Source organism: Phaseolus vulgaris, chromosome 4 (genome assembly GCF_000499845.2).
Source record: "Phaseolus vulgaris cultivar G19833 chromosome 4, P. vulgaris v2.0, whole genome shotgun sequence".
Lineage (NCBI taxonomy): Eukaryota > Viridiplantae > Streptophyta > Magnoliopsida > Fabales > Fabaceae > Phaseolus > Phaseolus vulgaris.
In genome coordinates this window covers 1,149,858-1,176,679 of record NC_023756.2, presented here as the reverse complement: position 1 = coordinate 1,176,679, position 26,822 = coordinate 1,149,858, and the positions used below count along the sequence as shown (strand labels likewise).

General features: G+C 36.0%; 3 protein-coding genes and 1 pseudogene across 9 annotated transcripts; all 4 read left to right on the top strand.

Annotated features, from left to right (window-relative positions):
• LOC137836710 (putative disease resistance RPP13-like protein 1) overlaps positions 1-26,822 on the top strand; it is a 104,756-nt pseudogene that overhangs the window by 31,165 nt on the left and 46,769 nt on the right.
• LOC137836573 (putative disease resistance RPP13-like protein 1) lies at positions 1,320-15,359 on the top strand. The gene is made up of 5 exons (XM_068645236.1): positions 1,320-4,335; positions 12,975-13,085; positions 13,193-13,490; positions 14,128-14,252; positions 15,150-15,359. The coding sequence occupies exon 1, from the start codon at positions 1,320-1,322 to the stop codon at positions 4,296-4,298; it is 2,979 nt and encodes a 992-aa protein (XP_068501337.1). The 3' UTR covers positions 4,299-4,335; positions 12,975-13,085; positions 13,193-13,490; positions 14,128-14,252; positions 15,150-15,359.
• Positions 4,908-8,088, top strand: LOC137836719 (E3 ubiquitin-protein ligase UPL6-like). 2 transcript variants are annotated; one of them, XM_068645424.1, is made up of 3 exons: positions 4,908-5,625; positions 7,471-7,567; positions 7,803-8,088. In XM_068645424.1, the coding sequence occupies exons 1-3, from the start codon at positions 5,612-5,614 to the stop codon at positions 7,929-7,931; spliced, it is 240 nt and encodes a 79-aa protein (XP_068501525.1). In that variant the 5' UTR covers positions 4,908-5,611; the 3' UTR covers positions 7,932-8,088. The 2 variants fall into 2 exon arrangements, with proteins under 2 accessions (XP_068501525.1, XP_068501524.1); XM_068645423.1 differs by lacking the exon at positions 4,908-5,625 and adding an exon at positions 7,044-7,353.
• Positions 16,469-22,364, top strand: LOC137836706 (putative disease resistance RPP13-like protein 1). Of its 6 annotated transcripts, none has more exons than XM_068645408.1 (6): positions 16,469-20,000; positions 20,849-20,916; positions 21,046-21,169; positions 21,413-21,500; positions 21,579-21,662; positions 21,774-22,364. In XM_068645408.1, the coding sequence occupies exon 1, from the start codon at positions 16,585-16,587 to the stop codon at positions 19,918-19,920; it is 3,336 nt and encodes a 1,111-aa protein (XP_068501509.1). In that variant the 5' UTR covers positions 16,469-16,584; the 3' UTR covers positions 19,921-20,000; positions 20,849-20,916; positions 21,046-21,169; positions 21,413-21,500; positions 21,579-21,662; positions 21,774-22,364. The 6 variants fall into 6 exon arrangements, with proteins under 6 accessions (XP_068501509.1, XP_068501506.1, XP_068501508.1 ...); XM_068645405.1 differs by having other exon boundaries at positions 21,409-21,500; XM_068645407.1 differs by having other exon boundaries at positions 16,469-19,981; positions 21,409-21,662.

Here is a 26,822-nt window from a genome sequence, read left to right as displayed (position 1 = left end):
ACCACACACTGCTTATACCACTGGGCAGCCATAAAGAGGCTATGCCTGCAGCGATAGAAACAAGAACACCCTGCAAAAAAGGATCATAGCAGCAGAATTGAGCTAACACACCCACTAAACCCTTCCTCCACACAAACATGAGGATGGTGCTCTTAGCTTATGATCTAACCTTTAAAAAGGTCCTAAGAAAACCTCAAAACCTCAAAAACAGCAAAACCCTGACATTTTAAAATCTCAACTGCAGCAGAAACATCCAACACCAAAGTGTTTATATACATCACTGCTGCAGGCTTCAGCAACTGATGTTTTCTTTTGCACTCCAACCCACCACACCCATTTCTACCCCTGCATGTTCTTCCAGGACCACCCCTTCCATCTATAAAAAAGCAAAGCCATCGTCCAACACCAGCACCTATATATACCTACTGTTTTCCTTCCATGCTCCACCCTTCCATATCTTCCTCTGCTATAACCTTCTCCAACTTACCCATGCCAAGTAAAACCAACAGACCTTGTCTGTATGAACACGCTGTGCATCCTCCAAGCTCCGGCAAGACTGTCCTGCACCACTAAACCAGTTCCAGAATACGCCTATTACAGCACCTGAACTAACTCTCCCATGATCCCTATTTCCAGTCAAAACCTTCTTCTCCAGCTAACAAAAACAGCTCATCTATTCCCCTGTATCTGCAGCAAGGACTTGCCTGGAAACATTACTTAAAGCTCGTAATGCATATAAGAGGATTAAGAACCCAATCAACGAAGGAATAATTAAAGGAATGCGCTTTATGCTTCAGCCATAGCCAAGACTTAAGTTGAGCCTTTTGGAAGACTTCCTCCACGTCAACTACCCCATGCTGGAAAACAACCATGTTTCTTTGATCCCATATGCTCCTAACAACATTTGCCCAAACACCTTTCCATAGCAGATTTTGTTTGCTACTAACTTGGGATAAGAAAAAGCTTTGAAAATGCACCTTTAAATCATTATGCTGGACAGATAAAATACCTATCCAATTAAAGCATAACGACCATACCCGTTGAGCGTGTTTGCATTCCAAGAAGACGTGTTGACATGACTCCTCCTCCAACTGGCATAAAGGACACAACGTAGAGGTCATCAACACCCCTTTCCTGCTCAAACCCACTCTTGTAGGTATTCTTCCCACAAGTACCCTCCAAGCTGTCGTGACTATGAACTCACCAGATGCCAAGTCGAAGCTCAATACGAACCTCAAACCTTTACTCACAAGGTATCAAATTTCTTCAACTCTATTTTCAGTTCATTTAACAAGAAAATTAAGAAAATTGAATCAGGGATGAAAGAAGTCCTGGAGAAACTAGAATATCTTGCAGACCGAAAGGGTGATCTTGGTTTGAAGGAGGGTACTTATTCTGGTGATGGATCATGTGGTAAAGTACCATCATCTTCTTTGGTGGTTGAAAGTGTTATTTACGGCAGAGATGCTGACAAAGATATAATCATTAATTGGCTCACATCTGAAACCAACAATCCAAACCAGCCATCAATACTTTCCATTGTGGGCATGGGTGGGTTGGGTAAGACCACACTCGCCCAACATGTGTACAGTGACCCAAGGATCGAAGATGCAAAATTTGATATCAAAGCATGGGTCTGTGTTTCTGATCATTTTCATGTTTTGACCGTAACAAGAACAATTCTTCAGGCAATCACTAAACAAAAAGAGGACAATGGGGACCTAGAAATGGTTCACAAAAAACTGAAAGAAAAATTGTCAGGAAGGAAATTTCTTATTGTTTTGGATGATGTTTGGAATGAAAGACCAGCGGAATGGGAAGCTGTGCGAACACCTCTTAGCTATGGAGCTCCAGGAAGTAGAATTCTTGTCACAACTCGTAGTGAGAAAGTTGCTTCTAGCATGAGGTCTGAAGTGCATCTTTTAAAGCAATTAGGAGAGGATGACTGCTGGAAAGTTTTTGAAAACCTTGCATTAAAAGATAGTGATCTTGAATTCAATGATGAGTTAATGAAGGTTAGTAGAAGAATAGTTGAGAAGTGCAAGGGATTACCTCTAGCTCTAGAAACAATTGGATGTCTTTTACGAAAGTCATCCATTTCAGATTGGAAGAACATATTGGAAAGTGACATATGGGAGTTACCAATAGAAGACAGTAAAATTATCCCTGCGTTATTTTTGAGCTATCGCTATCTTCCTTCTCATCTTAAAAGGTGCTTTGCTTATTGTGCCTTATTCCCCAAAGATTATGAGTTTGTGAAGGAGGAGTTAATTTTGTTGTGGATGGCGCAAAATTTTCTACTGAGTCCACAACAAATTAGACATCCAGAAGAAGTTGGTGAACAGTATTTCAATGATCTATTGTCAAGGTCTTTCTTTCAACAATCAGGTGGCGGGAGTCGTTTCCTCATGCATGACCTTATGAATGATTTGCCAAAATATGTTTTTGGGGATTTCTGTTTTAGGTTGAAATTTGATAAAGACAAATGTATGCTGAAAACAACCCGTCATTTTTCTTTTCAATTATGTGACGTCAACAGTTTTGATGGTTTTGAGAGTTTATCTGACGCTAAAAGACTTCGTTCATTTCTTCCTATCTCACAATATGGGAGATCTCAATGGCATTTCAAGATTTCGATACATGATTTGTTCTCCAAGATTAAGTTTTTAGGCGTCTTATCTTTTTCTTCTTGTTCAGATCTTCGAGAGGTCCCAGATTCTGTTGGTGATCTTAAACATCTCCATTCATTAGATCTTTCGTGTACTGGGATACAAAAGCTACCTGACTCGATATGTTTGCTCTATAACTTACTCATACTAAAGTTGAACTCTTGTTCAAAGTTGGAGGAGTTGCCGTTAAATTTGCATAAACTTACCAAATTGCGTTTCCTGGAATTTGAAGGTACAAAAGTGAGAAAGATGCCAATGCATTTTGGAGAATTGAAGAATCTTCAAGTACTAAGTACGTTTTTCGTGGATAGAAATAGTGAGCTAAGTACTAAGCAACTGCGCGGATTGGGAGGACTAAATCTTCATGGATGGCTATCAATCAATGACTTGCAGAATATTTTCAATCCTTTAGATGCATCAGAAGCAAATGTGAAGGATAAACACCTTGTGCATCTAGAATTAGAATGGAAGTCGGACCACATCTCTGATGATCCAAGGAAAGAAAAGAAAGTACTTGAGAATCTACAACCTCACAAACACTTAGAGCTTTTGTTCATCTGTAACTACAGTGGTATAGAATTCCCAAGTTGGGTATTCGATAATTTGTTATCAAATCTGGTGTTCTTAAAGTTGGAGGACTGTAAATATTGCCTATGTTTGCCTCCCCTTGGACTTTTGTCATCACTGAAGACCCTTGAGATTTTAGGGCTTGATGGAATAGTGAGCATTGGTGCTGAATTTTATGGGAGCAACTCTTCATTTGCATGCTTGGAGAGTCTGACATTCCATCATATGAAGGAATGGGAAGAATGGGAGTGTAAAACTACTTCTTTTCCACGTCTTCAACAACTTTATGTGATTGAATGTCCCAAACTGAAAGGTACGAAAGTAGTTGTTAGTGATGAGCTCAGAATTAGCGGAAACAGTATGGACACATCGCATATTGATGGAGGCAGCGACTCTCTTACAATCTTTCGGTTAGATTTCTTTCCAAAGCTCCGTTCTTTTACACTGACAAATTGCCAAAACATAAGAAGAATTTCACAGGAGTCCACTAATAATCATCTCATAAACCTATATATTGATGGTTGCCTTCAATTTAAATCCTCCATGTTTCCCAAACCCATGCAAATCCTGTTTCCGTCCCTTACCAGACTGCGTATAACTAATTGTCCAGAAGTTGAGTTGTTCCCAGATGGAAGTTTGCCATTAAATATAAAACATATTTTTTTTTCATGTTTTAAAGTTATTGCCTCCTTGAGAGACACCTTGGATCCCAACACATGTCTTGAATGCTTGTCTATTGTAAATTTGGACGTGGAGTGTTTTCCTGATGAAGTTTTGCTGCCACGCTCTCTCACCTCTCTACAAATCTATGATTGCCCAAATCTTAAAACGATGCACTTGAAGGGTCTCTGCCACCTCTCCACTCTCCTCCTTCGTGAGTGTCCCAACCTTCAATGCTTAGCAGCGGAGGGTCTCCCCAAATCCATCTCTTCTCTTACAATCCTTAATTGTCCATTGCTGAAGGAGCGTTGTCGGAATTCAGATGGAGAAGACTGGGAAAAGATTGCTCACATCCAAAAACGGCATGTTTGGTCAAAAGACGAGTCACAAGTTCAAAATTAGACGTGAATCTATTTCAATTTGTCTGCCACTTCAACAGGTTCGAATTCAATTTTCTTAGTTGCAAACGCTAACCCTATAATTGCCAGTTTCAATTACTTCTCAGCTACGTTTTTTCATGAATCAATTACTTTTATTTTACTCTTATTTTCGTGCAAAATTATTTCAATTCTTCTGTTGAAAATAAATTTCAACCAAATATGTTTCTTATTTTTAGACAGTGAAGGTTGTCTGTATTTGGAAGTTGTGGTGGCCTCATCTTCATTTATCTAGCTATATGAATACGAGTATATTTGTTTTCATAGTCACATCTTTCCTTCTTTCTTCTATTCATGCTATGGTTGTTTCTGACAAAGAAAAATGAACTTAAACTTAATAATAGATCACTGAAACTGGAGAAAAAATGACCCCAAAAATTCAGTTGTTAACACCACTACTGATTCCTGAATGTATTATTGAAAAGCTTGTCCAGGCTAAAATGAAGTTAAGGGTTTTGAGTGGAGAACATGTGGATTTCAACATGTGTCTCTTTCAAGTTTCAAACTTATGGCCTCCCTGAGAGAGACCTCTTCTACATGTGCTAATTAATTTTCCACAGTATCTCTGTTCCTTTTCAATTACAATTTTCTGAACTTGCAAATGTTTCACTCTGTAATCGGCATTTACTAAACAAAAGAAACTCTAAGTTTTAGAGGAGATGACCAGATGAGTTTTAATTGATTATTTGTTAATTGGCAATAATATAATTATTTTTTCCAAATCAAACATTTTTCTAGAAGTTGCCTTTTTGCTGTTGTTATCTGTTATTGCTTTTGAACAAAATTAGTAATAATGTCATAGCATTGCAAATATCACTATGGATTTGTTGATTACAAAATTGTTAAAGTAATCACATTAGTAATTTTTATTATTTTGTTGTTCTGCTAAATTTCACATTGGATAAGTCTGATTTCCAACATCTTTCCTGTCATGGTAGAGCTTCTTGAACTATAGCAATTAGAATACATACACATATATATATATCAAATGCATTAGTAACTGAGCATAGTAAATTGTAGCTGATCTCAGCTATGTGATTGTAGAATCTCATTGAAGCAATATGATTTATCAGAGATTTGTTTGATCTCCCACACTTTGATCTAAAAATGTAGGTGTAAAAAAGCTCTTATGCTAATGTATTATGTATTCATGACTTGTCTACTGATTTCTTTTGTTGGTTTGATAATTTCAAATTAATGATTTGATTGATAATCACATTATCTTTTTCACAGTATTCCAATCTTCGGTTGGCAGAGGATCCTAATCTTCGGTTGGGAATGGCATTGAAGCAGTGAGCATTGCAAATAGCTTTTACTTTTGACATTACATTTTCCTTCTCAAATTTCCATTTATTTATAAAATTTAACTGTAAAAGGTTTTCTAGTTAAACTTAATGTTGTCCACCAACCTCTTCATGGGTCTATTGCTTCTAAATTTGCTTTTCAAAGAACAAAATAGAGCGCACTTTTCTGCAATGCACACCACTGTTTCAATTAATTATGCCACTTTCAGTTTTGAAAACTAACAATCAAAGTAAGAAAATTGAAAAAAAGTGATGAATATAGAAAGACAAATAGACTAAATATTATCCAAGATGTACCAAATACTATGTCAGGCAGTGATAATTCAGCATGCTATAAACCTTGCTTCTGTTACGACATTTTTGTTGGAATCATATCCATCTCCGACAAGACAAGATCTGATGGTAGAGAGAGTATGATTTCTGATCAGACCTTCAAGCTTTTCTTATTAAAGATACTATTTTCTTTGTTAAACTTTATTGACAAATATCATATTTCTTCTCTTTAAAAGAAGGAAGAATGTATTGTTACAATTACATCTATATCTACATACATACTACTAGGCAATAACCTAACCCTTTAATCGAGGAAATAAGCTAACCCTTTAATCAAGGATGGATCACCTTCCCAATATAAACAATCCTCAATATATTACTTCTGTAACATCACAGCCTAGTTTTACCTTCAAACTGCAAAAGAGTGGAAGGATACACTTTTTTTAGAACCCCAAGCAAAGTAATCTATCATAGAGAAGTCAACTTACTATGCAAAAATAAGTGTGCAACTTTTTCTATGTTAGATTTGAGCATAACTCACTACAAAAAAATCATCAAATAGAAACTAATTTTTAGAAACCAAAATAATTAGTTGCAATAGTAACTAAATTAGAGACCATTTTAGAAACTAAAACAAAAATTGGTTTCTAAATTAGTTTCTATTATTGTTAAATAGTTTCTAAATTGGTATCTAATTAGCAACCAAAGTTTTAACTACCAATTATTTAGTTTCTAAATTTAGTCTCTAAAACCTTGGTTGCTAATTAGATACCAATTTAGAAACTATTTAACAATAATAGAAAATAATAGAAACTAATTTAGAAACCAATTTTTGTTTTAGTTTTCAAAATGGTCTCTAATTTAGTTACTATTGCAACTAATTATTTTGGTTTCTAAAAATTGGTTTCTATTTTATGATTTTCTTGTAGTGACTCTGAAGCTTGGTTACTATATTTAATCATAATTATTAAATATTATTTTTTTGTGTGTGTATGGGAGATTATTCTCTCTCTTACCATTTGTTTTTAAGCTGTGTGTAGTTTTAATTTCAGACTCTAAAATTGCTGAGGATGAAATGACTGGAGAAGATGAAGTCATGGAGGTAGTTTTGGATAGGAAATTGATTCAACAAATCTCTAATGCCATAGATACTCGCTTCCTTCTCCAACTGGTATACCATCTTGCAAATGATTTCTGTATCAAGTGTCAAAAAACATTTTTGGGGTGCCAGAGGACAGGGAGGTTGCAGTTTGTGGATTTTTACATGTTATATTCAACACATTGCCTCTTGAAGAGATTATTTCTGTACTTGCCTACAGAACTGAACTTGTTCCTAAACTTTGGAATTTTATGAAATGGTGCCATGAACAAAAAATTATCATACCTCTCTGGCGATGCACCAGGTTGGCTGTTGTCTCTTTCTGTATTCTGTCCTGCTTACAAGTAAGAATCTTTTATACTATTGGCTTGTTTAATAAAATGCTTGTGTTGATGCATGAATTGCAGTTTCTACGCTGTTTTAGTATTTCTTTTAATCATAACCTGTTCTTCTTTAATCAGGCATATGCTCATGATAGTTGATAATGAGGAATATTACGAGCAGGAGATACCACTATCACTGAAGGATATTAGAAGTCTTATCATTCTGCTAAGGCAGGTAATGTTATGGAATGGAATGCCTGTTGTTTTAGTGAGACAAAACAAGGTGTGTCAAATTTTTTCGAAGGGTGTCTACCAATGTGTATGTACATAAGAGTTCAAAGAATGGAACTAAGTTACATTTTGGAAAATTGGTGTGTCAAAAACATCCTTAAAGTTTTAGTGCAATGCCCCTTACAACTGTAACCTGCTTTGAAGTAGCTACTAGTTTTTGAAGTTTGTTATTTCTGCAGGCTCTGTGGCAGCTATTGTGGGTGAATCATATCACATCAGCTAATTTGGTAAAATTTGTTCTAGTCAGCACAGCAATTAAAAAGCAGTTCGAAGCCATTCTGTGGCAGTTCGAAGCCATTCAACAATAGTTTCATGTTTCCTCTCTGTTGAACTTGGAAGATTTCATGATATTATGATGTTTTATCAAGGGCACTACTAAAAAGGACCCGTTTCCCTCACCAAGAAAATGAAAGTGACGTCAAATTGTCTTTAGGATTTTGTTCCAAAACAATTAACTATTTTATAATAAGAATCGAATCTAAACCTTTATGTTTATTATTCTAACACCTTCTGGTTATTAGATGGATCTTAATGAATAAGATAAATGAATTAGTAAATGATATGTATTTTTTACATTAATATAATTATTCGGCATTAATAATGTTAATTACATACTACACACATTTTTTACATTAATAATTCAATGTCTATATTTTTATTATGAAAAAATTATACCAATATAGTATTATGAAACATTGGAAAGTAAATAAAAAAAAAAGTTGAAAAATGGTAGTGTATTAGTGTTAGGTAGTAGAAGAGGAACACAAGACCTCAGAAGACCGTTAGACTATTTTGCTTCAACATTTTTATTATTTGTCATCTACTTTTTTATATGTGCACCTCCTAAAAGTAACGGAGGTTTCAAAATCGCCGGGAACTGCCGGAAATAATAGGAGTTTTGAAAACACTGGGAATTACGGGGGTTTCAAAACCGTTAGGAATTACAAGAGTTTAAAAAATTACGGGAGTTTCTAAACCGTCGGGAAATAACGGGGTTTCAAAATTGTCGAAAAATAATTATTTTCCAAGATTCGTAAAAATCGTCAATAATCCGTTAGTGACTATGGATTTTCTAGGAACATAGCAAACTGCTAGTAATGCAGGTTAAAACCGCCGGAAATGTCAAAAATAACCCCACAATTTTTTTATTTTTTTTTAGTGAGAGTAGCACATGTTATATTTCACATCCTTCTAATCTCTCTTCCCATTCAAAAATAAAACTAAATTATATTTTACTATTTTATTACCTCTCCTCTAGAGTCTATAGATTCTCTGAAAAACTCTTGCTCTGCACATGTTTGCAACCATTTTACCTTCTTTTGATTAACTTTAACATTAAGGCTTCGGCATTTCCCAGCATGTAGGACTGAAAATTTGCGGAAAAAAAACTGGATGAAATTAAAGATAAAAGATTGCAAGCCATGCCCATAAGCTGTGAATCAAAGAAATTCAAGAACACCATCCATCCCCCTACTCAAGCTTAGATATGAGTTACAAAGGATCACGAGCAAACTAGTGCCAAGATTGTTGGAGAAAGTGCAACATTAATTGAATCTATGGATTCTCAGTGTGCTGCGAGTGGTTTAAGACTGAATGGTTGTGTTCTCCGAAAGACTCAGCATTGATTGGATCCAGATTTCACAACACACACATTCAAACATTTAACTGTTCAAAATTTGTATAATGCATGAGTTCAACTAAATAATATAAATACCTGGGATTAGAAATATCTTAATTTTAATTACTATTTTAAAGCATCTTTTATACGATACTTTTGGCAATATGATGGTAGTCTTTCTCAGATAATTAACAAATATTCCAACATTGAAATTCAGCCTTTTGTTTTATAGATAAAGAGTGTGTTTGGTTATGGTGACATGCCTTCAGCTTTTGGACTTACCCAGTTGTGAAAATTCCCATGATCCATTACGACTTCCTTCAAGAAATAGTGATCGATGGTTGTGACTTGAATATTCAGAAAGTGGACGTGGACACTAAAACTTGTGAAGTGCATGAAGTTTTAGCATGTGGCGTTTACTCTCTAAAGATTACTCTAAAGATTACTCTCAAAACGCGCTAGAAATTTCAGGTCACAGGGATGAGTATTCAACCACGAAAAAAATCAAACAGTTTCACACACAAACAAACCTTCCTTTCAGCCCTGGCAGTGATAAATTAAAAATTGATTGCCAATCTTGTGGGACGAATCTGGGGCTCAAATCTCAGCCAAAACTCAGTAGACACAGTGCTGAACGTCTGGTAAAAATTTCAGACAAGAATACCCGGGGAGTAGGGCGTCATAAGTCCCAGACCGTGAGTGAACAAAACTGGTGTTCCGAAAACAGAGAGTCCTGGCTTTTCTCCCCCGTATCTTCTTTTTGTGATTTTTTTATGGACGTGTCTCGTTACCTGAGTGCAAGCAACATATGAAAGTACCTGTGTGAATTTTTTTCAGCGCAATACGAACCCATACTAAAATTTCGGAAAGTAGGGCGAAATTTCACGAGTTTTGGTAGAGGATAGCCTTGGTTTGTCCAAAATTTCTGAAAAATTCTCCCGGAATAGTTTTTTCCTGAAATTCCACGTAAGAATCTCCACTGAATTTGGGACAAAACACGACAAATTTCAGGTCAAACGAATGAGTATTCACCCACGAAAAAAATCAAACAGTTTCACACACAAACAAACCTTCGTTTCAGCCATGGCAGTGATGAATAAAAAATTTATTGCCATCTTTGTGGGACGAATCTGGGGCCGAAATCTCAGTCAAAACTCATTAGACACAGTGACGAACGTCTTGTAAAAATTTCATACTAGAATACCCCCGTATCTTCTTTTTGTGATTTTTTTATGGACGTGCCTCCTTACCTGGGTGCAAACAACATATGAAAGTACCTGTGTGAATTTTTTCAGCGCAATACGGACCTAAACTAAAATTTCGGAAAGTAGGGCGAAATTTCACGAGTTTTGCCCAAAATTTCTGAAAAATTCTCCTAGAATAGTTTTTTCCTGAAATTCCACGTAAGAATCTCAACTGAATTTGGGACAAAACGCAACAAATTTCAGGTCAAACGGATGAGTAACATATAAACCAAATACAAAAATTTTGTCATGAGATTCAAATATTAACATTATTTTCATTTTAAAAGCAACATTTTTTATCTAACTGATAAGAAAATTATTATTTTTATTTAAATAATATATTAAAATTAGAAATACTCAAAAACACTCCTAAAATTTATTCCAGTGATCAATATTTAGGTGTATATTTTTTCCACAAGTTGAAGCCAGAGTTAGAATACTTGATTTCGTGGAAAACAAAAAAAAAATACTATTTTGCGCTCTTCGTCCGAAACCGAATATCGAGCTCTTGTTACTACTGCATAGTAAAATCCAATGGCTCATTTTTCTTCTACAAGATCTTCATATCAATATTCAACAAAATGTCCATTTGTTCTGCGACAATCAAGTTGTCGGACACATTGCTTCAAATCTTTTTTTTCTCAAACGCATGAAACATATTGAAATAGATTGTCACGTCGTTACAGAAAAACTACAATCTGAATTATTTCATTTTCTCCCTTTCAAGAGTTCTGAGCAACATGCTGACATTTTCACCAAGGTCCTTGATCAATCCATATTCGGTAAATGGTTTCCAAGCTTGGGTTGAAAAATTATCAACCTCCAGCTTGAGGAAGGCTATTGGGCTTCATTATTTTTGTAGTTTATTTTCTATTGGGCTTGGTTTTGTTTTTCCTAATGGGCCTTCTTACTTAGGTTCCTTTCTTTTACAAATAGCAATCTGTTGTTTTCTGTCCAGAAAATGAATAACAAAGTAAGAAATTGTTCATCTTTTCTCTGTTCTTGCTCTTTTCGTTTGTTCCTCTTTGGTGCGTGCTCAATGTCTTCCATTATCCCTGTATGAGCATTTTGGTCTTCTGCTATCTTATGTGCACCATGGAAACTCAATACTCCACATGATATTCGTCAACATAATAACTTCTTCTTTAAATTTGAATACATATGTCAAATACAAAATATTTTATGGCCAAATTAATACCTAATTACTACCAACCTGAAAACATAATACTAAATCGGTATTAAGTCCCACTGTAGAGTTAGTCAATGAAACAATATTAGAAAAAAAAAGATTGTGTCAATTTTTAAATGAAAGTAAAACCAATTTGAGATCTTTCAAAACAATAAAATAAAATTATGTCGAGACTATGAATCTTGACGGAGAAACTAATCTGAAATTAAAGCATGCTTTGGAGGTGACAACTCATCTTCATGATGAAAAATCTCTCCAAAAGTTCAGGGCTGATGTTGATGGTGGATCCTCTGATTTCTTGGGCCAGAGTAATTAGGCAAGTGAGACTCTGCATCCAATTAAGGGCTTTAGTTTTAGTGAATGGGCAATGGGTTAATGAACCATGTTCAGACTTCATACAGAAATTCTTTCGAGTTTTAGCTATTTGTCACACAGCTATTCCAGATGAAGATAATGAATCTGGAGAAATTTCCTATGAAGCCGAATCACCAGATGAAGCAGCTTTTGTCATAGCTGCAAGGGAGCTTGGTTTTGAGTTTTTTGCAAGGACACAATCAAGCATATCATTGCACGAATTGCATTATGAAAGTGGAAAAAAGGTTGACAGGTTGGCTAACTCCTTTTACCATGTTCCCTTTTCTAATATGTTCCCCACAATGTTGGTGGCCAAATTTGTCATCTCAGATGAGATCATATAACTTCTATTTAATAGAGTAGTTCAGCTTCTATTGTCAACAAAGTTTTATCTGGCTTCTCACTAAAACAAAATTATAATAGGATTTTCAAAGCTTTGGTTTGCCCTTCCTTTTACATCTTCATATATCTATTCAACTAGTTTCATTGTATATAAGACCCATAAAAGAAAAAGTTCAATTATGGATTTTTCGTATGGTATAAATTATAGTTATAGGGAAATTTTCCTTTCTGCAAAATCATATGTAAAGGGAAAGACTCTCAGAAAGTGTCTGGGCTCTTAAATCTGGTTTTAGTAAGAGAATCATTATAAAAGAATCATTATTAACTCTTAATAAGAGAAAATTCTACTTGAAATTTAATAAATGTTATGGTTCATGTAGTGCCAATGAGTGGTATATATTTATAGTTTGCATTCTTTGTCTTTATTTCTGATAAACTCTATCAATAGGTCTGAACCTGTTTGATATATTTGGTCGATGCAGAGAGAGTGATTTAAGAAGCTTTGAACAAGTCTTTACATAGCATATTATAATTTTGACACATTTTCATTATTTTAAAATTTGAGTTTAATTTACTATTCATTGGGTTAAATTTTGACTAGCAGAGTGTATCAGCTTCTACATGTGTTAGAGTTCAGCAGTTCCCGCAAAAGAATGTCAGTGATAGTGAGGAATGAGGAAAATCAATTATTGCTCCTATGCAAGGGTGCAGACAGGTTTCAATTATTGCTTCCCATGCTTTTTGAATGATGGAGTTGTTAGTAGCATGTAGTAACGTCAAATTGTGTATTTCCCTGCATATATTCAGTGTAATGTTTGAAAGGCTCTCAGCATGGAAGACAGTTTGAGGTTGAAACCAGAGATCATATCAAAAGGTACGCCGAGGCTGGTTTAAGAACCCTTGTAATCACATACCGTGAACTTGATGAAGAAGAATATAAGTTATGGGACGAGGAGTTTTCAAAGGTCAAAACTTCTGTAACAGAAGACCAAGATGCACTGGTGGATGCAGCTGCTGACAATATGGAAAGAGATTTGATACTTCTTGGTGCTACTGCAGTTGAGGATAGACTGCAAAAAGGGGCAAGTGTAAACTTTTAAATCTTCCTACTTCTAATTATGTAAGTCTTTGCATTTATTATTTTTAGAATTTGGGTTAAGGGCCGAACTCAATCTCAGAAAATCAAATTGTAAAGTGATATTTGTCTAAGTTTTAAAGCTTATTCGACATGGAAATAGAGGTTCCTGAGTGTATTGAAAAGCTTGCACGGGCAAAAATCAAGTTATGGGTATTGACTGGAGACAAGATGGAAACTGCAGTCAACATAGGGTACATTAGCAAGGCTTGTTCTAGATTCTTTTTATGAGAAAGTTGTATAAATTTGAAGTTATTTTCTTAGGCTTCTCTTGAAAGCCTTAAGAAGCAAATTGGAGAAGGAATCTCACAAATTAACTCTGCCAAAGAGAGTTCTAATGCAAATAAAGGAACGTCTTCTGGGTTTGGCTTGATAATCGATGGGAAGTCCTTGGATTATTCTCTTAACAAGAATTTGGAAAAGTCCTTCTTTGAGCTTGCCATTAATTGTGCTTCTGTCATATGTTGCCGATCTTCACCCAAACAAAAAGCTCGTGTGAGTACTATGGGTGTGCAATTTGAATTTCTGTCATAAAAATAATATTATTTCCTTGAGTAGTTATGTATAATAATAGCTTTGGTTGTTAAAATATTATAACCATGTCAGCCAAAAAAATATGCAGGTTACAAGGTTGGTAAAATTGGGAACTGGGAAGACAACATTATGTATTGGTGATGGGGCAAATGATGTTGGCATGCTTCAGGAGGCTGATATTGGAGTTGCATTAATGGTGCTGAAGGGATGCAGGTCTAAAGATACATTTGATTATTCTTATCTGGGCTGCTCTTTTACCTGTTCTTAAGAAAGATTATATTCTCCAAAACCATAATAAATGAAGAAACTGAAGAGATTCTAATATAACTTAGGGAGTGTCAAAGAGCTTATAGGGACTTTATTTGAGCTTATGATAATAATTGATGATTCTTATAATTATAACCTCTTTAGCTTATTTCAATGAGCTTCATAGTCAAGCTTATCAAAATAAGTTGTTATTAGCCTATTCCAATCACTTCTATGTTCCTATTATGACAAATGATCTTATATGAGATAATAACTTATTGAAGATGTGCTTAATGAAGATATTTTTACCCGAATGTGTCATTAGTCTAACCAGGTCTACATGTTCTTAACTCCTTTGTGCTGTTTAGCATGTGGTCTTAATATGTTATTGCATTTGGATTGTTTTAAATTATGGAGAAATTCACTTAAGCATAATGAACCAAGTTGTCAAACCAACATGCATGCAACATAAGTTATCAGTAATGTTATTGTGTACTTAATAGAGTTGTTAGAAAGTGACTATGCCAATCAATAAGGAAAGAAATCTAGAACTTTAATTTCTGCAGAGGCAAAGGGATTAAAACCTTCACTTCTAAGCTTTATATAAAAGTAACTGTATTGCCAATAAAAAAAAAAAAGTTTAAAACAATACCACAATTGCAAGGAGAACAAATAAAAAGTAACCATCATTAAATAACTAGTAATAGGTATATAAAAACATTTGATTTAGTAACAAAACAACTACTCCACACTAGCAGTCCTAAACACATCATTAAGATTTCTGAATGTACATGCCAACTTTTGTATGATAAGCTAATGTTTGAATGACTGTTTCTGATATTTGTAAATAAATGTTGTCTACAGGCTATCATGGCAACTGATTTTGCAATAGCTCAATTCCGGTTTCTGGAGCGTTTGTTGTTGGTACATGGCCATTGGTCTTTCCAAAGTGGGTTTGTACCAATGTACCATGATAGCCTTTTTTTTACATGTTCTAAGATAAAGAGGTTTTGATTTTCAAACTGGTGTATAGTAAATATATATTGGAAGAAAGAAATTTTAGTATTTTGGTTAGATGAGATAGGACCTTGCTTGTGTTGATTTTATAATTAAGATGAAAAGAAGTCTAAGAAGTATGAATAAAAAACTCAACAATATAATGAACACTTAAATAAGAGTGACAAACAAAAAGCTAATGTACATAAACATGCATTAATCCAAATAGAATCCAGTTGCTAATTTTCTCCACTTTAACCATCTGCAAAGATGGAACTAATTAGATAGCTGACACACTTAAAACAGAGAATAAGAATTTCTACAAAGAAATGACATTGTTGCAACTACAAGAAAGCATGTTATTCAAAAGGACTTAAAAGTTGATGATGCTTAAAGAGATAATTGTTTTCTGTCTTCACTGTAGTATAACTGCAGGGGCTGATGCTATAAAATTCTATAACTTGTCATATATAAATCAAAATGTCATGAAAATCATGAATACCACTTATTTAAATGGATTGCTTAATCTCAAGAAGTAAGATGGCATTCAATTAGCTAGCTTAATCTTGATCTACTGAACAAGTATATTAAAATAATTCTTAGGAAATGCTTTTGTAAGATTGTGACTTCAACTCTCCAAATTTTATACACTCATAGTGTCTTTACATCAGGCACCATCTCAGAAAAACAACATTGAAAATATTTGCTTAATAATTTTTTAGGAAATCTTTAAGTTTTTTAAAAATATCTCTTACATAAATATAAAAATATATTCATTTATTATATAGAGTATATGAATAAATAAATCAAACTCCTCCAATATCATATATCTTTTATGTTTTTAAGGTATATTAAGTGATAAATAAAGAGACAAAGAAACAAAATTAAGTGAATAAGGAAAGGATGCGAATTAGTACATCAATTAAATTTGCATGAATATAATATCAAAAATATTATTTGGAATGAGATATTATCCAAACAGTTAAAATTTTGGTTTGGAACTACTGTCAGATTTCACTGATGATTTGTTTCATCTTATTATCAGACATCCATTCATGGATTACAGTTGTCAACACTTTTCTTATCAGAAACAGTTAACAATTATTGCTTCACTGGGGCCCACAACCCTCTTCCCATTCGTTCATTCATCACAACCAACAGCTCACATTTTATATTGGTTGAGTTCCCATTAAACAAAAACATGTTCTTTTTAAAGTCAAGTCATCCTTTCTAACTACTCTTCTTATCACTTTGCCATTCATTCCTGCATTCAATCCATTTCACTTCATTTCCAACTCCTACTATGGCAGCAGCACTTGTTGGTGGTGCTCTTCTTTCCGCCTTTCTTCAGGTTGCATTCGACAGGCTCGCTTCTCCTCAATTTCTAGACTTCTTTCGTAGAAGAAAACTTGATGAGAAACTGCTCGCCAATTTGAACATCATGCTGCATTCCATAAATGCTCTCGCTGATGATGCTGAACTAAAGCAGCTCACAGATCCACACGTCAAAGCATGGCTTGTTGCTGTCAAAGAGGCTGTCTTTGATGCAGAGGATCTGTTGGGTGAAATAGACCATAAGCTCACCAGATGCCAAGTCGAAGCTCAATCCCAACCTCAAACTTGTACTTACAAGGTATCAAATTTCTTCAACTCTACTTTCAGTTCATTTAACAAGAAAATTGAATCAGGGATGAAAGAAGTCCTGCGGAGACTAGAATATCTTGCAAACCAAAAGGATGCTCTTGGTTTGAAAAAGGGTACTTATTCTGATGATAATGATAGATCAGGCAGTAGAGTGTCACAGAAATTGCCATCATCTTCTTTGGTGGTTGAAAGTGTTATTTACGGTAGAGATGCTGACAAAGATATAATCTTTAATTGGCTCACATCTGAAATCGACAATCCTAACCAGCCATCAATACTTTCCATTGTGGGCATGGGTGGGTTGGGTAAGACCACACTCGCCCAGCATGTGTACAGTGACCCAAAGATCGAAGATACAAAATTTGATATAAAAGCATGGGTCTGTGTTTCTGATCATTTTCAAGTTTTGACGGTGACAAGAACAATTCTTGAGGCAATCACAAATCAAAAAGATGATAGTGTTAACCTAGAAATGGTTCACAAAAAACTGAAAGAAAAATTGTCAAGAAAGAAATTTCTTCTTGTTTTGGATGATGTTTGGAACGAAAGACCAGCTGAATGGGAAGCTGTGGGAACTCCTCTTAGCTATGGGGCTCCAGGAAGTAAAATTCTTGTCACAACTCGCAGTGAGAAAGTTGCTTCTAGCATGAGGTCTGAAGTGCATCTTCTAAAGCAATTAGGAGAGGGTGAATGCTGGAAAGTTTTTGAAAATAATGCATTAAAAGATGGTGATCTTGAATTGAATGATGAGTTAATGAAGGTTGGTAGAAGAATAGTTGAGAAGTGCAAGGGATTACCTCTAGCTCTGAAAACAATTGGACGTCTTTTGAGCACAAAGTCATCCTTTTCAGATTGGAAGAACATATTGGAAAGTGACATATGGGAGCTACCAAAAGAACACAGTGAAATTATTCCTGCGTTATTTTTGAGCTATCGCCATCTTCCTTCTCATCTTAAAAGGTGCTTTGCTTATTGTGCCTTATTCCCCAAAGATTATGAGTTTGTGAAGGAGGAGTTAATATTGATGTGGATGACGCAAAATTTTCTATTGTGTCCAGAACAAATTAGACTTCCAGAAGAAGTTGGTGAAGAGTACTTCAATGATCTACTGTCAAGGTGTTTTTTTAACCAATCAAGCATCGTAGGACGTTTCGTCATGCATGACCTTCTGAATGATTTGGCAAAATATGTATGTGCGGATTTCTGTTTCAGGTTGAAATTTGATAATGAAAAATGTATGCCGAAAACAACCCGTAATTTTTCATTTGAATTCTGTGACGTCAAAAGTTTTGATGGTTTTGAGAGTTTAACTGATGCTAAAAGACTTCGTTCATTTCTTCCTATCCCAGAAGCTTGCAGAGGTAGGTGGCATTTCAAGATTTCGATACATGATTTGTTTTCCAAAATAAAGTTTATACGCGTGTTATCTTTTCGTGGTTGTTTAGACCTTAGAGAGGTCCCAGATTCTGTAGGTGATCTTAAACATCTCCAATCGTTAGATCTTTCGTGTACTGGGATACAAAAGCTACCTGACTCGATATGTTTGCTCTATAACTTATTAATACTGAAGTTGAGCTCTTGTTCAATGTTGGAGGAGTTTCCCTTAAATTTGCATAAGCTTACCAAATTGCGTTGCCTGGAATTTGAAGGTACAAAAGTGAGAAAGATGCCAATGCATTTTGGAGAATTGAAGAATCTTCGAGTACTGAATCCGGTTTTTGTGGACAGAAATAGTGAGCTAAGTACTAAACAGCTGGGAGGACTCAATCAACATGGTAGGCTATCAATCAATGACGTGCAGAATATTTCCAATCCTTTGGATGCATTAGGAGCAAATATGAAAGATAAACACCTTGTGGAGCTAGAATTACAATGGAAGTGGGACCACATCCCTGATGATGCAAGGAAAGAAAATGAAGTACTTCAGAATCTACAACCTTCCAATCACTTGGAGAATTTGTCAATGAGTAACTACAGTGGTACAAAATTCCCAAGTTGGGTATCCGATAATTCATTATCAAATCTGGTGATCTTGCATTTGCATAACTGTAAATACTGCCTATGTTTGCCTTCCCTTGGACTTTTGTCATCACTGAAGACCCTCATAATTAGAGGGTTTGATGGAATAGTGAGCGTTGGTGCTGAATTTTATGGGAGCAACTCTTCGTTTGCATCCTTGGAGAGGTTGGAATTCCACAATATGAAGGAATGGGAAGAATGGGAGTGTAAAACTACTTCTTTTCCACGTCTTCAAAGGCTTCATGTGAATGAATGTCCGAAACTGAAAGGTACGAAAGAAGTTGTTAGTGATGAGGTCAGAATTAGCGGAAACAGTATGGACACATCGCATACTGATGGCATCTTTCGACTACATTTCTTTCCAAAGCTCCGTTCTCTTTTTCTGATGGACTGCCACCACATAGAAAGAATTTCACAGGAGTACGCTCATAATCATCTCATGAATCTATATATTTATGATTGCCCTCAATTTAAATCATTCCTGTTTCCCAAACCCATGCAAATCCTGTTTCCGTCCCTTACCGGGCTGCATATAATTAAGTGTCCAGAAGTTGAGTTGTTCCGAGATGGAGGTTTGCCATTAAATATAAAAAGAACGTCTCTTTCATGTTTAAAACTTATCGCCTCCTTGAGAGACAACTTGGATCCCAACACATCTCTTCAAGGCTTGACTATTCAACAGTTGGACGTGGAGTGTTTTCCCGATGAAGTTTTGCTGCCACGCTCTCTCACCTTTCTAGGAATCCATGAATGCCGAAATCTTAAAAAGATGCACTACAAGGGTCTCTGCCACCTCTCCTTTCTCTCACTTGAGGATTGTCCCAGCCTTGAATGCTTACCAGCGGAGGGTCTCCCCAAATCCATCTCTTGTCTTACAATATGGCGTTGTCCATTGCTGAAGGAACGTTGTCGGAATCCAGATGGCGAAGACTGGACAAAGATTGCTCACATCCAACAACTGCAAGTTTGGTCATAAGATGAGTCACAAGTTCAAAATTAAACGTGGAACTATTTCAATTTGTCTGCCACTTCAACAGGTTCCAATTCTCCACAACGGTAACCCTTTAATTGCCATTCTCCAAACAAATGCAGCACATGTTATACTTAAACTGATTATATTTATTAAATGAGGATGGCTCAGCTACGTTTTTCATGAATCAATTACTTTTATTTTATTCTTATTTTTGTGGAAAATTATTTCAATTGTTCCGTTGAAATTAAATTCCAACCAAATCTGTTTCCTATTTTTAGAATACTACCAAAATCGTGAAGGTGGTCTTGCATTTGTCATCTATTCCCAATAGAGTATTATGTAGTTGGAAGTTATGGCGGCATCATCTTCATCTATCTAGCTATCTAAGTATATTTGTTTTCATAGCCACATTTTTTCTTCTATCTTCTTATTTCGTGCTACTACAGTTTCTGGGAAAAAAAATAAAAAAATTGAACTTAAACTTAATAATAATAGATCACTGAAACTAAATGATCCCAAGAATTAAGTTATTATGGGTTGAGTGGAGGAAAGATGAATGGAAACTGCAGTGGACATAAGGGACATTCTGTGTCTAAGGAACTTTAGTTGGAATTTAAAGTATTTTTAAACCACTTTTTTCTTTATTAAAAAGCTCTTGGGATATTCCATCAAGATTTTTAAATCATATTTAGCCCTCAGTAAGATAAAACTCAACTTTATATTTTATAAATTATTTGATTCATACACTGCTAGTTAGTTCATTTAATGCATGACTTCAACTAAATAATATAAATACCTGGGATTAGAAATATCTTAACTTTATTTACTAATTGAAAGCATCTTTTATACGATACTTTGGCAATATGATTGTAGTCTTTGTCAGATAATTAACAAATATTCCAACACTGAAATTCAGCTTTTTGTTTTATAGATATAGAGTGAGTTTGGTTCTGGTGCTGTGGAATAGGTGACATGCTATGACTGGTCTCAATTCTTGGGGTATGACTTAGGCAACTTCACTTAATGTGAAATGCGTTTAAGCTGAAATCTAACTTGGTGTAAGATTCTATACCTCATTTGGTAATTAATTAGAATAAACTGATGAGTCTTGAAATTTTCTTAAAAAAGGGTCCAATGTGCAAGGCCACACATCCATCCATTTCAGTGCCAAACCCACACAAAGCCTTCTTCACTTCAACTAATCGCTCTAGACATCTTCTATCAAGTTGTTTCTGCAAAACTTTGTCTGAAGGTACAAAATTTTATTAATTTTTAAAATTGCTTCTGTCTGAATTAAAGAATATTTCCTCTATATAAAATGTTAACTTCAGAAGCAATTTAGAAACATGAATGGAAACTGCAGAGGACATAAGGGACATTCTGTATCTAAGGAACTTGTAATTGGAATTAAAAGGCATGTGTTTAAGATTGTATAGCTCAGCAGGCATGTGTTAATTACAATAAACTGATGAGCCTTGAAATTTTCTTTAGCCAGACCTCCTTGTGTCCAACATTTTCCATGTGATGGCAGAGACATGTGCTTTATCAACTACATCACTCACTCAGCATACTCAATTCAAGCTGTATGTAGCTACTCCAACCCCATTGCAGAATCTCCTTTAATCAATATGGCTCAACACATTTGTTATCTAAACATGCAGCTTGCTGCGAATGCAATTAACATTGTGAAGCTTTAGCACTGCAATTTAATGGGAAAAATCTAAACATGAAGCTCTATAAAATCAGTAAGCTGATGTATTTATGATGGATACATTCATTCTTTCTTGATTTTTAAGTTAATGATTTAAATGAAACAATGTTCTTATGCTTTTGTTTCTACCTTATTTCTTCCACAGCTCTTCCAAAGTTGGTTTGTAGCAGTGTACCATGATATTTATTATACAGAGAAAATAAGTACAATGGCGTGTTACAAACACCATCCATCTCCCTACTCAAGCTTAGATATGAGTTCCAGAGGATGAAGAGCAAACTTGTGGCAAGATTGTTGGAGAAAGTGCAACGTTAATTTAATCTGTGTGGAGGGTTTCTGAGTGTGCTCTCTTCTTTTGTTTTATTTCATATCCATTCTCAAACAAATCTGATTCTTCCAATAAAAAAACCATGTCTCTCCTGTTTTATTTCACATCCTAGTATACTCTCTTCCCATTCAAAAATAAGAGTTAATTATATTTTACTACTTTATTACCTCCTCTACAATCTGGGGATCCTTCTGCAACAGAAAAAGTCTTGCTCTGCACTAAAAGTTTAAAGACTCTGAACAGCAACAACAAAGTTACATAAGTGTAAATTTTCTTGTTCACCAAGTATTGTCTTGTATAGTTGGAGATAAAAACTGATTATTGGGAGCCAACACCTCCTCTTACAAATCTTGTATATTCAAAGAGAGGATTTAGAATCTTTTACCAATAAAGATTTTCTTTCACTCCCTCTCACTTTGCTAAATGCATGTGATTGTGAATGCACAGTACAAAATATATTTGTACAAGAAGAAATCTATCGTATGGAAGAGTTTCATTAATTTTGTAATCATACACTTTATATATAGCATAACTTTCTTACATATAAACCAAATACAAAATTTCTATCATGAGATTCAAATATTAACATTATTTTCATTTTAAAAGCAACATTTTATATCTAACTGATAAGAAAATTATTATTTTTATTTAAATAATATATTAAAATTAGAAATACTCAAAAAATACCTAAAATTTATTCAAGTGATCAATATATTTTTTCCACAAGTTGAAGCTAGAGTTAGAATACTTGATTTCGTGGAAAACAAAAAAAAAGTACTATTTTGCGCTCTTCGTCCGAAACTGAATATCGAGCTCTTGCTACCACTGCATAGTAAAATCCAATGGCTCATTTTTCTTCTGCAAGATCTTCAGATCAATATTCAACAAAATGCCAATCTGTTCTGCGATAATCAAGTTGTCCGACACATTGTTTCAAATCTTATTTTTCTCAAACACATGAAACATATCGAAATAGAGTGTCACGTCTTTAGAGATAAACTACAATCTGAATTATTTCATCTTCTCCCTTTCAAGGGTTCTGAGCAACATGTTGACATTGTCACCAAGGTCCTTGATCAATCCATATTGGGTAGATGGTTTCCAAGCTTGGGTTGAAAAATTATCAACCTCCAGCTTGAGGAAGGCTATTGGGCTTCATTATTTTTGTAGTTTATTTTCTATTGGGCTTGGTTTTGTTTTTCCTAATGGGCCTTCTTACTTAGGTTCCTTTCTTTTACAAATAGCAATCTGTTGTTTTCTGTCCAGAAAATGAATAACAAAGTAAGAAATTGTTCATCTTTTCTCTGTTTTTGCTCTTTCCGTTTGTTCCTCTTTGGTGCGTGGTCAATGTCTTCCATTATCCCTGAATGAGCATTTTGGCCTTCTTCTATGTTCTGTGCACCATGGAAACTCAATACTCCACATGATATTCTTCAACATATTAACTTCTTCTTTAAATTTGAATACATATGTCAAATACAAAATCTTTTATGGCCTATAGGTGAAAGCTTGTTAATATATTTAATATCACTATAACTAAAACACCATACTTCCATCACAAAAGCATATCCTGCTGATAAAAAAAATTTAAATCATATCCTACTTCAAAATAAGATGAGTAAAATATCCTAAAGTCACAAAACTATATAATTAATTGCTAGAAACAAAGAAAACCTTGTTTGCGCATAGTATTTTAATCACACTATTACACATTGGAAAAACCACTACATTATTCAAAACATTGCTAAAAAACTACACTAACCTTATGAAACAAACATAGAACCAACAAAGTGCATCAATCCACAGTGACTTTAAAGATAACCTTAAATTGCAGCTAACAACCACCACAGTATTCTTCCTTTCAAAATCGCATATCAAAATCTCATCCAAATTTAATACCTAATTACTACCAACCTGAAAAAATAATACTAAATCGGTATTAAGTCCCACTGTAGAGTTAGTAAATGAAACAATATTAGAAAAAAAAAAGATTGTGACAATTTTTAAATGAAAGTAAAACCAATTTGAGATCTTTCAAAACAATAAAATAAAATTATGTCGAGACTATGAATCTTGACGGAGAAACTAATCTGATATTAAAGCATGCTTTGGAGGTGACAACTCATCTTCATGATGAAAAATCTCTCCAAAAGTTCAGGGCCATGGTTAAATGTGAGGATCCTAATGAAAATCTGTACTCATTTATTGGAACTTTACAACATGATGGTAAAGAATATCCTCTTTCCTTGCAGCAGATCCTGTTAAGAGATTCTAAGTTGAAAAACACTTATGTTCAGAAATTCTTTCGAGTTTTAACTATTTTTTTGCAAGGACACAAACAAGCACGAATTGAATGATCTCATGAGTCTATATTAAGGGTGGGCAAAAAATCCAAATTACAAAATCCAATCCATAAGGATCCAAATCCATATTAGTTTTAATCCATTTAAATGGATTTATCTTAAATCCAAATCCATATTTTTGGATTTTAAATCCAATCCATTTAATTGGATATGGATTAGATATGGATTGGATACATTTTTGGATTATCCAAATTGCATTTTGGGTTGGGTTTCGACTTGGCCCGATCCAAGTTGAGCCAAGACAATCCGGGCCGATGTGGAGCAGAGCAGGCCCGAACCGATGTCGGGTCGTTCGGACCCGGGTCGTTGTCAAGTGTCCGGGCCCGAACCGATGTCGAGTCGTCCGGGCCGACGCCGATTCAGAGCTGAGCGGGCCAAGGTCAATATTGAGCCGAGCGGGCCCATGTCGATGTCAAGTTGAACGAGCCCGGGCTGATGTCAAGTCGAGCGGGCCCGAGCCGATGTCGAGTCGAGCGGGCTCGGGCCGTTGTCATGGACCTAGACTGATGTTGAGCTGAGCAGGCCCGGGCCGATGTCGAGTCGTACGGGCCTGGGCCGATCTGGAGTCGTACGGGCCCGAGCCAATCTCGAGTCGTATAGGCTCGGGCCAATCTCGAGTCGTGCGGGCTCAGGCTGATCTCGAGTCGAGTTGTACGGGCCCGGGCCAATGTCGAGTTGTACGGGCCTGGGCCGCTGTCGAGTCGTACGGGCCCAGGCCGATCTCGAGTCGTACGGGCCCGGGCCGATGTCGAGTCGTACGGGCCCGGGCCGATCTCTAGTCGTACGGGCCCGGGCCGATGTCGAGTCGTACGGGCCCAGGCCGATCTCGAGTCGTATAGGTCCGGGCCTCTAGTCGTGCTGGCCCAGGCAGATCTCGAGTCGTACGAGCCCGGTCCGATGTCGAGTCGTACGGGCCCGGGCCGATGTCGAGTCGTACGGGCCCGGGTCGATGTCTAGTCGTACGGGCCCGGGCCGATGTCTAGTCGTATGGGCCCGGGCCGATGTCTAGTCGTACGGGCCCGGGCCGTTGTCTAGTCGTACGGGCCCGGGCCGATGTCGAGTCGTACGGGCCCGGGCCGATGTCGAGTCGTACGGGCCCGGGCCGATGTCGAGTCGTACGGGCCCGGGCCGATGTCGAGTCGTACGGGCCGGGGCCGATGTCAAGTCGTACGGGCCCGGGACGATCTCGAGTCATACGGGCCCGGGCCGATCTCGAGTCATACGGGCCCGGGCCGATCTCAAGTCGTACGGGCCCGTATCGATCTTGAATTGTACGGGCCCAGGCTGATGTTGAGTTGTTCGGTCCTGGGCCTAATGTCTTGTCGTCTGGGCTCGGGCCGATGTCGAGTTGTCCGGTCCCGGGCATGATGTCTTGTCGTCTGGGCTCGGGCCGATGTCGAGCTGAGAGGGCACGTTCGATGTCGAGTTGTCCGGGCCTGGGCCGATATCGAGTAGTCCGAGCCCAGGCTGATGTCGAGTCGTCCAGGCCCGAGTTGATTTTGGTGTGCGTCCAGGTTGAGTCGGCTTAGGCCCAGTTTGAGCCAAGTTAGTGTATGTTCATATCAAAATGGATTTAATGTAATTGACAAAATGGATTTAACAAAGTGGATTTAATCTAGATCGAATCCACTTTAAATGGATTTAAAAAAAAATCCAAATATATATGGATTTGTTAAAGTGGATATGGATTTTAAATCCAATCCATTTATTTGGATTTGGATTGGATGTAGATTGGATTTTGGAAAATCCAATCCATGCCCACCCCTAGTCTATATACTGATGAGTGAAGGATTATCTGCAATATCTGAGTCTCACCTATCTGTCACCTCTCCACTCTCACACTCTTTTATTTTCCTTTACAATATCTGAAACTTCAACACCTGCTAGTTCTGCTCAATATCTCTCTACCTTTTCCATTACAATCTTCTTTGTTTCAAACACTAATCCTATAATTTTCAATTACTATTTTTCCACACTTTCTTTTACACCATTCCCTTTTATATCTGGAGGTAGTACAACACACTCATAAGTCTCCACTTAATATACTACTTTTACAAATAGAAAGAAAGAAAATAGAACAAAACTATTAAACTAAAAATTATATATCTCCCTATTCATTCATAAGTCTCATATTTATAGATTTTTTTAGCTTGAGCACTAGATTGAGCTAGGACATTTTTGCTCCTTCCTTCAGTGTACACTGGGACGTTTTAGTGATGAATTGTGGTCTATTTCACTTTTAATATTGTTGAAACTACAGAAAGCATGTTATTCAAAAGGACTTAAAGTTGATGATGCTTAAAGAGATAGTTGTTTTCTGTCTTCACTGTAATATAAATGCAGGGTCTGAGGCTATAAAATTCTGTAATTAGAAGGAATTAAAGGAAAAAAACCTAAAAAAGAGGGTGGTCAAGACTCATACTTCTATTAGTCTTGTTTGCATAGTATTTTAACCACACTATTATACATAGAACAAATAATTGCAAAATTACAGTTATCTTAT